The sequence below is a fragment of the Camellia sinensis genome, unplaced genomic scaffold (assembly GCF_055761805.1).
Source record: "Camellia sinensis isolate YWXY unplaced genomic scaffold, ASM5576180v1 Unanchor6, whole genome shotgun sequence".
Lineage (NCBI taxonomy): Eukaryota > Viridiplantae > Streptophyta > Magnoliopsida > Ericales > Theaceae > Camellia > Camellia sinensis.
In genome coordinates this window covers 2,700,299-2,710,778 of record NW_028129474.1, presented here as the reverse complement: position 1 = coordinate 2,710,778, position 10,480 = coordinate 2,700,299, and the positions used below count along the sequence as shown (strand labels likewise).

General features: G+C 38.6%; 1 protein-coding gene across 1 annotated transcript; it reads left to right on the top strand.

Moving 5' to 3' along the window:
* The first annotated feature begins 7,083 nt into the window (after positions 1 to 7,083).
* Positions 7,084 to 7,677, top strand: LOC145818243 (uncharacterized). The gene has a single exon (XM_082912884.1). The coding sequence runs from the start codon at positions 7,084 to 7,086 to the stop codon at positions 7,675 to 7,677; it is 594 nt and encodes a 197-aa protein (XP_082769010.1).
* The last annotated feature ends 2,803 nt before the right edge of the window (positions 7,678 to 10,480 follow it).

Here is a 10,480-nt window from a genome sequence, read left to right as displayed (position 1 = left end):
TGTGTTAAGTCCGTTTTGGTTTGAGGCCGTAGGTAATCTGAGGATTGCTGGCCGGTTACGTCCTTAACCCATGGGGGCGGGTTCGGGTCGTGACAGTCCGAGTGTTTAAACCCTAATGCACGAGAAATGGAAAATAAACACCATAATTACGTATCTGCCATCACGCAAGAGGGTCCGAATAAGTGTTCGAGTGTTTAAGCCCTAATGCATGAGAAATGGCAAGTAAACCCCATAATTACGTATCTGGCATAATGCAAGAGGGTCCGAATAAGTGTCCGTGTGTTTAAGCCCTAATGCATGAGAAATGGCAAGTAAACAACATAATTACATATCTGCCATTATACAAGAGGGTCCGAATAAGTGTCCGAGTGTTTAAGCCCTAATTCATGAGAAATGGCAAGTAAACACCATAATTACATATCTGCCGTCACGCAAGAGGGTCCGAATAAGAGTCCATGTGTTTAAGCCCTAATGCATGATAAATGGCAAGTAAACAACATAATTACATGTCTGCCATCATGCAAGAGGGTCCGAATACGTGTCCGAGGGTTTAAGCCCTAATGCATGAGAAATGGCAAGTAAACACCATAATTACATATCTGCCATCATGCAAGAGGGTCCGAATATGTGTCCGAGAGTTTAAGCCCTAATGCATGAGAAATGGCAAGTAAACAACATAATTACATATCTGCCATCATGCAAGAGGGTCCGAATAAGTGTCCGAGTGTTTAAACCCTAATGCATGAGAAATGGCAAGTAAACACCTTAATTACATATCTGCCATCATGCAAGAGGGTCCGAAAAAGTGTCCAAGTGTTTAAACCCTAATGCATGAGAAATGGCGAATAAACACCATAATTACGTATCTGGCATCATGCAACAGGGTCCGAATAAGTGTCCGAGTGTACAAGCCCTAATGCACGAGAAATGGCTAGTAAACAACATAATTACATATCCGCCATCATGCAAGAGGGTCCGAATAAGTGTCCAAGTGTTTAAACCCTAATGCATGAGAAATGGCAAGCAAACACCATAATTATATATCTGCCATCATGCAAGAGGGTCCGAATAAGAGTCCATGTGTTTAAGCCCTAATGCATGACAAATGGCAAGTAAACAACATAATTACATGTCTACCATCATGCAAGAGGGTCCGAATACGTGTCCGAGTGTTTATGCCCTAATGCATGAGAAATGGCTTTAAGCCCTAATGCATGAGAAATGGCAAGTAAACACCATAATTACATATCAGCCATCATGCAAGAGGGTCCGAATAAGTGTCCGAGTGTTTAAACCCTAATGCACGAGAAATGGAAAATAAACACCATAATTACGTATCTGCCATCACGCAAGAGGGTCCGAATAAGTGTTCGAGTGTTTAAGCCCTAATGCATGAGAAATGGCAAGTAAACACCATAATTACGTATCTGGCATAATGCAAGAGGGTCCGAATAAGTGTCCGAGTGTTTAAGCCCTAATGCATGAGAAATGGCAAGTAAACAACATAATTACATATCTGCCATTATACAAGAGGGTCCGAATAAGTGTCCGAGTGTTTAAGCCCTAATGCATGAGAAATGGCAAGTAAACACCATATTTACATATCTGTCGTCATGCAAGAGGGTCCGAATAAGAGTCCATGTGTTTAAGCCCTAATGCATGATAAATGGCAAGTAAACAACATAATTACATGTCTGCCATCATGCAAGAGGGTCCGATTACGTGTCCGAGAGTTTAAGCCCTAATGCATGAGAAATGGCTTTAAGCCCTAATGCATGAGAAATGGCAAGTAAACACCATAATTACATATCAGCCATCATGCAAGAGGGTCCGAATATGTGTCCGAGAGTTAAAGCCCTAATGCATGAGAAATGGCAAGTAAACAACATAATTACATATCTGCCATCATGCAAGAGGGTCCGAATAAGTGTCCGAGTGTTTAAACCCTAATGCATGAGAAATGGCAAGTAAACACCATAATTACATATCTGCCATCATGCAAGAGGGTCCGAATAAGTGTCCGAGTGTTTAAACCCTAATGCATGAGAAATGGCGAATAAACAACATAATTACATATCCGCCATCATGCAAGAGGGTCTGAATAAGTGTCCGAGTGTTTAAACCCTAATGCATGAGAAATGGAAAATAAACACCATAATTACATATCTGCCATCATGCAAGAGGGTCCGAATAAGTGTCCGAGTGTTTAAACCCTAATGCATGAGAAATGGCAAATAAACCCCATAATTACGTATCTGCCATCATGCAAGAGGGTCTGAATTAGTGTCCGAGTGTTTAAGCCCTAATGCATGAGAAATGGCAAGTAAACCCCATAATTACATATTCGCCATCATGCAAGAGGGTCTGAATAAGTGTCCGAGTATTTATTACCTAATGCAAGAGAAATGGCAAGTAAACACCATAGTTACGTATCTGCCATCATCCAAGAGGGTCCGAATAAGTGTCCGAGTGTTTAGACCCTAATGCACGAGAAATGGCAAGTAAACACCATAATTGCATATCGGCTATCATGCAAGAGGGTCAGAATAAGTGTCCGAGTGTTTAAACTCTAATGCATGAGAAATGGCATGTCAACACCAAAATTACATATCAACCATCATGCAAGAGGGTCCGAATAAGTGTCCGAGTGTTTAGACCCTAATGCATGACAAATGGAAAATAAACACCATATTGACATATATGCCATCATGCAAGAGGGTCCGAGTGTTTTAACCCTAATGCATGAGAAATGGCAAGTAAACACCATAATTACACATCTACCATCATGCTTGAGGGTCGGAATATGTGTTCGAGTGTTTAAGCCCTAATGCATGAGAAATGGCAAAGAAACACCCTAATTACATATCTGTCACCATGCAAGAGGGTCCGAATAAGTGTCCGAGTGTTTAAACCCTAATGCGTGAGAAATGGAAAACAAACTCCATAATTACATATCTGCCACCATGCAAGAGGGTCCGAATAAGTGTCCGACTGTTTAAGCCCTAATGCATGAGAAATGGCAAGTAAACACCATAATTACAAATCTGCCATCATGCAAGAGGGTTCGAATAAGTGTCCGAGTGTTTAAAACCTAATGCATGAGAAATGGAAAATAGACACCACAATTACATATCTGCCATCATGAAAGAGGGTCCGAATAAGTGTTCGAGCGTTTAAGCCCTAATGCATGGGAAATGGGAAGTAAACACCATAACTACAAATCTGCCATCATGCAAGAGGGTCCGAATAAGTGTACGAGTGTTTAAACCCTAATGCAAGAGAAATGACAAATAAAGACCATAATTACGTATCTAGCATCATGCAAGAGGGTCCGAATAAGTGTCCGAGTGTTTAAGCCCTAATGCATGAGAAATGGCAAGTAAACAACATAACTACATATCTGCCATCATACAAAAGGGTCCGAATAAGTATCCGAGTGTTTAAACCCTAATGCATGAGAAATGGCAAGTAAACACCATAATTACATATCTGCCATCATGCAAGAGGGTCAGAATAATTTTCCGAGTATTTATACCCTAATACATGATAAATGGCATGTAAACACCATAATTACATATCTGCCCTCATGCAAGAGGGTCCGAATAAGTGTCTGAGTGTTTAAACCCTAATGCATGACAAATGGAAAATAAACACCATAATTACATATCTGCCATGATGCAAGATGGTCCGAATAAGTGTCAGAGTGTTTTAACCCTAATGCATGAGAAATGGCAAGTAAACACTATAATTACATATCTGCCATCATGCAAGAGGGTCGGAATAAGTGTTCAAGTGAGCACCTTTATTCTGATACCAATAAAGGTGCTCACTAAACGTCAAAGCTAGCACGTCTGTCTATGACTTACGGGCATTCAACGGTCCAAACGCAATCACTGCTAAATGACCTAATCCCTACGCGACTTGGGTGACGTCCCACTAACCCTAACACTTAATTAACCTTACACTAGCACAAACCGAGGAATTAACATACACATAATATCATTATAAAGAAAACAAATTACAACATATATTGTCCCATTACCTTACTGTTGAGGTGGTGGAGGCCTTCTGGCCGCCCACACACAGATCTGTTCGTTAATCAGAGTCTGCAATTCAGTTATACGCTGATCACACTCTGATATACGCTCTGATATATACTGTTGGGTATAGAAATCTACTGGTGTATTAAGATAATAATTTTTCTGATGTTGCCAAAATTCTAAATAAGATAATAACTGCTCTAAAGCATTAACAGAGGGCATTCATACTTACAAACATGGCGGATGCACACTGAAATATCACCTTTTATTGAAGAAGTACAAATATTTTACAAGAGGAGAGAAGAGAGTACACTAAGAAGAAAGAGGAGAGAGTTTCCAAAAACCTAGTCTGCCTCAACAAGGGTGAAGCCTTCCCTTTTATAATACAAAAACGGATAAAGTGGAGGACAGATGTAACAATTCTAATGGGCCAATATATTACACCTTATCCTTGTCATCAAACTTATCGGTTGTGAAGACAACATCTTTTCTTTTCGGATAGGGGATAGCTACTTTAGTAAAAGTTGCGGATCAAAGGCATCTTCTTTTTTTTTAAAGTTGGTTGTCCTGTTGTGCCGATATTTTATTATGTAGGTCCTTTTCCTTTACTATTTTTGTCTTTTGCAATCTTTTCGGCAATAATAGCTGTGAGGGAATCCCAAAAGTCTCCCAAGTTGGGCTCCTCATCTTCTGGTAGTTGAGATTCTCCTGCTAACACGTGTTCGGCTGGATCAGAGTCTGGTTCGGATGAGGGCTGACTGGTACCTGGCTTCATAGAGGAGTCATCATCCTGTGGAACTGTTTGCAGAAATTGTTCTTTCAGGAAATCCATGCTTTTAATTATTAATTCATTTTCTAAAAGATGGGGGTACTGTTGTTTTAATTCTTTTTGAATTTGAATAAACGGATTGTTGGATAATGGTGGTGGTGATGGTAGAGCTGGTTGCTTAACGGATTCCCAGCAGGCTTGAGCATGTTGCTGGATCTTTTGAATAGTTTCTGTTATAATAGGGGTCATACCCTTATCCCACCATTTGACAAAATAGATTCGTTTGAGGCGGGGAACCTTATTCTGATAATCACATGCAAAATCCCACTTCCATATCCATGGGATGCTAAAACGGATAGTAAAATGGACCAAAGATTTACTGATGGAAAGATCACGGCTTTTATTCAAATGAGCATAGGCTCGAGAATAAGCCACATGCCATTCATTAAAAGCGTTACGGATAGGTTCTGGAAGGATATCAAGAGAAAGCCCAAACTTATCCCACCAAACGAGGAACCAGTTAGGAACATCATTTTTGAGAAGATCCGGGCTGACACGGATAAACCAAGAATGGTTTTTAATCGGATTCTGGTAATAAAAGACCTGGGTGAAAGCATCAACATAATCCCAATAGGTATATTTGGTCTGTTTATTACGAAGATCAAGATCTCGGGTAGTGTGCAGATGGATGCCCCATTGAGAAATGGGCATAATAGAACGGATAACAATTTTACTGAAAGAAATAGGACTAGTGGCCTTGTTAACATCATGTAATTTGTGAGAAAATTCACAAGCCCCGGTTTCAGTTAAAATTTGTTCATAAATGTATCGGTATTGATCAAAATGAGGGGGTGACTGTTGGGTAGTCAGATAACGACGCTTGATTTCCCAAGGGTCAGTCATCCACTGTTCATCTGTGGTATCAATCCAGAGGACTGTTTCCTCAGTAATACTGTTAGGGGTGTACGGATCGTCAGTCCTAAGGAGAATATCCTTAGCTGATGGATTACTGGTTTGGCCTCGCAGAGGAGGAAATTCTGTTGGATCACAGCGAGGGTTGTTACCCCTGCCACGACCACGACCTCGGTGGCCTCTACTGGTCATTCCTCTTCAGGATGTGATTTCTGCAAATATTCACGGGTTAAGAAATCAGGCAAAGAGTTAGTTTCTCCTTTTATATATTTGATATCAAAATCAAAATTGGATAAATAACTCTGCCAAGTTAAAAATATCTGTTTGGAGGTAAGATTTTTGACATCTTGTTTAAAAATCTGTTTAGCAGCAGAGCAGTCTACTCTGATGAGGAAATGCTGGTTTAATAAATCATCCGAAAATTTAATAACACATTTAACAATGGCTAAACATTCCTGTTTAATGGTTAGATAGTTTAAAGCGGCTTTATTCCAATGCCCAGAATGGAATCTTAATAATTCCTCTTTTTGAGTTTTGGGATTAAACTGTTTTAAAATTCCACCAAATCCTTCATTGGAAGCATCAATTTCAACAATCTTTTTCCAATGGGGATTAGGTAACTGTAAGCAGGGTAGTACTTTAGCCTTAATTCGGCGGACAGCTAAAGTATGTTCAGGTGACCATGGTGGTGGATTCTTCCTTAACCTGGTGTACAAAATGTTTGCGTCTGCAGATAAATTGTGATAATAGTCTCGAACATAGTTAAGACTACCTAAAAATCTCTGTAGTTGAGTTTTATCTTTAATTTCGTCGGGAAATTTGGAAGCAAACTCCATACTACGGTTAATAGGTATAATACTACCATTGGAAATATTATGACCTAAATATCTGATAGTGGTTTGAAATAGCTGCATTTTCGGAGCAGAAATAACTAAACCATTTCGGATAATAACATTCTTAAAAATATTAAGATGTTTAATATGCTGATCAATTGATGAGGAAAAAATTAAGACATCATCAATATAGGATAAAGTAAATTCAGTATACAGATTAAAAATATCATTCATTATATGTTGTAATTTGTTTTCTTTATAATGATATTATGTGTATGTTAATTCCCGGGTTTGTGCTAGTGTAAGGTTAATTAAGTGTTAGGGTTAGTGGGACGTCACCCAAGTCGCGTAGGGATTAGGTCATTTAGCAGTGATTGTGTTTGGACCGTTGAATGCCCGTAAGTCGTTGACAGACGTGCTAGCTTTGACCTTTAGTGAGCACCTTTATTGGTATCAGAGCCAAGTTTTAATTACCACATAATATGATTATAAATTAAATAAATTAGACATATATGATCACTATACATTCATGTCTGAACAACAAGAAAATACCGTAGAAATACCAGGAACTGAATCAGTAACCACCGTAGGAAATACAATTTCCTCCTTAGCCGAAGCAGCTGAACTGGTAGCCTATCAGGACGTAAAGGAAGCCCTCGATAAATGGACAATTCCATCTGTAGATCCACAAACCATTTATAGGAAAGGACGCTTTCAATTTTTCAGTAAAACTATTATCAAGACATTTGAACATGCATCTTGTATACAGAATAATGATGAAATAATTCGTTTAATTCACATCAATGATTTTATTCCATTTTTAAAACAGTATAAGTACATCCATATAGGATTAGTACAAATTGCTTTCAAACCTTTGACTCTTCTTGGTGAAAACACCAGTATTCAATGCACTCTTAGAGATGGTAGATGTCTGAACTGGAAAGCTTCACTCATGGGAGCTATTGAGACAAGTCTGTCCCATGGACCAGTATATTTTGATATTTATCCGAATCTTAGCATAGCTTTGTGTGATGCTAATCTTTCTGATGTTTTAGAACTCCGAGTCCTTACTCATGGATATGAGTATAAACCAGGAACCCCTCCTTTTTCAGTCCATTCCTGAATTTATATTAAGGATTTAACAACGTTAAATCCTTATGCAAAAAAGAAATCTGAAACAGGACAAACAGTATTAATTGAAACCAACCTTCACAGTAGCCAAGTAGCTGTACCAAAGTTAATTCCCTGGAAGAATATAACATTTCCCGACAAATGGCATATCCCTAATGTTGTTCCACCCAAACCGCTTATCCAACATAACATTGAAGATGTTATCCAAACCCACGATGGTAATGTTTACCTACAATTTCAGAAACCATTACTTATCCACAGCAATTCTTCTAATGCTAGTTTTAGAACAGCACCTAGAAGTTTTTCAAATAATAGTTTTAGATCTGCTCCTCCTTATCGGGTAGATCTTCCAGAATCCAGTCGACAATCAGTTGACCAGGTACCCACTCAACGACAGATCGACGCCATCTTATAGCAGATACCTTCTCGACCTCCTAGTAGACCTCCTAGTGATCCACAGGATGATCCCATGTATTCAGAAATTCAAGGGATAAGATTATCCCAAAACAGAATTCCTCATGGTGTCTATACAGCACCCCCAGCACCTTCACCAGATAGCCCAACGGCCAGTGACATGAACTTTGAGATTTAATGGATTTTACACCAGGAAGTGAAAATAGAAAAATATTAAACCAGGAATTTAATCAGGAAAAATATAAAGATTTTAGGGATTTGTATTTTACCTATCATACTCCAGAACAGTTAGCCGAATATAAAACTCAATATTATAAACATCTTGAGTTACAACAGAAGTTGATCCCCTTTGTTGAATGGTATCAATCAGTTAATCAACCCCAGCTAAATACTATTGAAGATCAGTACAAGACTTGGACGACAGCTGAAGGACAAACAATTAATGCTTTACATCCGCCTCCTCAAGCTCTAGAGTTAGCCCCTAATGGTGAAACTACTCGTCAACCCTTATTGGCTACTGCATATATAGATGCTCAATCAGGAAAATTTACTAAAACCGAAGGTTTATTAGTTAAACAGAATAATTATACTAATTTAATTTGTCAAACTATGAGTAAAAAATTAACCAGGATTGAAGAAGCTATTTCCACCTTCAAGGAGAGGAGTTTAGCTTTACCCGTAACCGGCTCTTCTGCTTTACATCCCGTATCCATTAAACCACCTTTAGAGGTTACCAACTTTAAGTTAAAATCCTCCAATACAGAATTTATGGACACTCTTCTCCAGAAAATGCAAACATTACATGTTCGCCCTCCTACATCAACTCCACCACATGGACAATCTAGTGGATCAATCCAGATGCTTAGAGCTGAACCCACACCTGATGACACTCTATCACCAGAACAAATTTATGAAATCCAAATGAATTTCCAAGAACCCTCATCTGTTAATAAACTACATTCGTATAGTTCCTCTAGACCTGCTATGTTACCACCCAGTAGGAACTATTACGCTCGACCAACTCCTCCTGATGTTCTCTATGAAGAGACATACATCAATGACCAGGGAAGCTATAATGGCAAGACTATCTATGAATGGAATATAGATGGTGAATCTGAATATGGCATTTATAAGAAATTACATCAGATGCTGATGTATGCAACCGTTTGTCGCAAATATAGTAATCAGGACCAAGCCATTGCTAAATTTTTTATCAATGGTTTTACCGGACAACTCAAAGGATGGTGGGATAATATCCTCACCCTCACCCAACAGTTAGAAATTCTTAATTCCGTCAAAGTTGAAGTTGATCCAACTACCCATCAGCCTGTCCAACAGCAGGATGCTGTTTACACTCTCATCCAGACAATCATTCTTCATTTTGTTGGTACCAGCACAAGTTCTCAGGATCGAGGCCGAGAACTCTTTCAGAACCTTCGTTGTCCATCTCTTACCCACTTTCGGTGGTACAAAGATGTTTTCCTCATCATGGTTATGCAACGACCTGATGGTAACAGTACCCATTGGAAAGCCAAGTTTATTGATGGCCTTCCTACTCTCTTTGCCAAACGTGTTAGGAAAAAACATCGGGACCGCCATGACCGGATGCCTATTCCTTACGAACAGTATACCTATGGACAACTTTGCTCCATAATTACCGATGAAGGTCTTTCATTATGTAATGACCTTAAATTACATCACCAAATGAAACAACAGAATCTTACAGGAAGAAAAGAATTAGGCGAATTTTGTGAACAATTTGCCCATGAACCAGTTATTAAATATCCAGGAAAAACTCGTAAGCTTTCTCATAAGAAATCTTCAAAACCCTTCAGAAAAAAGTCCCACAAGACTAGTCATCCGCAAACCACCAACACCATGAAGTTTTATTCTAAAAAATTAACCAGTAAAACTAAAGGTAAAAATAAATCAGAAATAAAGTGCTACAAATGTGGTCAAACAGGACACTATGCAAACCGTTGTAAATCCAAAGCTAAATCTAAGGTTAATGAATTAAATCTTGATTTAGCCATTAAAGAACAGATAATTCAAGCCCTTGAGGCTGAAGAAAATTCAACTGACGAAGACACCCCTTCTGAAGATGAAATTAATCAGTTATATTCTACTTCCAATAGTGAAGATGATGAACCAGAAGAATCTTGTCCTTGTAGTTCTAACCAAGAACACATATCAGAAATCAATTATTGGAAATCAATTGTAGAAATGAATGGTTTACACTTAGGTGAACCTAGCAGTATTAATGTTTTAACTGATTCTCAAAAGGATATGCTTGCTGTTGCAGACCAGATCCAAGATCCAGAAATAAAAATGAAATATTTAAAAATGTGTTATGAACATCAACAGACAATTCAGGAAACTCC

What these genes read in the sequence shown, in the direction of transcription:
- LOC145818243 (XM_082912884.1), top strand. Translation starts at nt 7,084, where the DNA reads ATGTCTGAACAACAAGAAAATACCGTAGAAATACCAGGAACTGAATCA.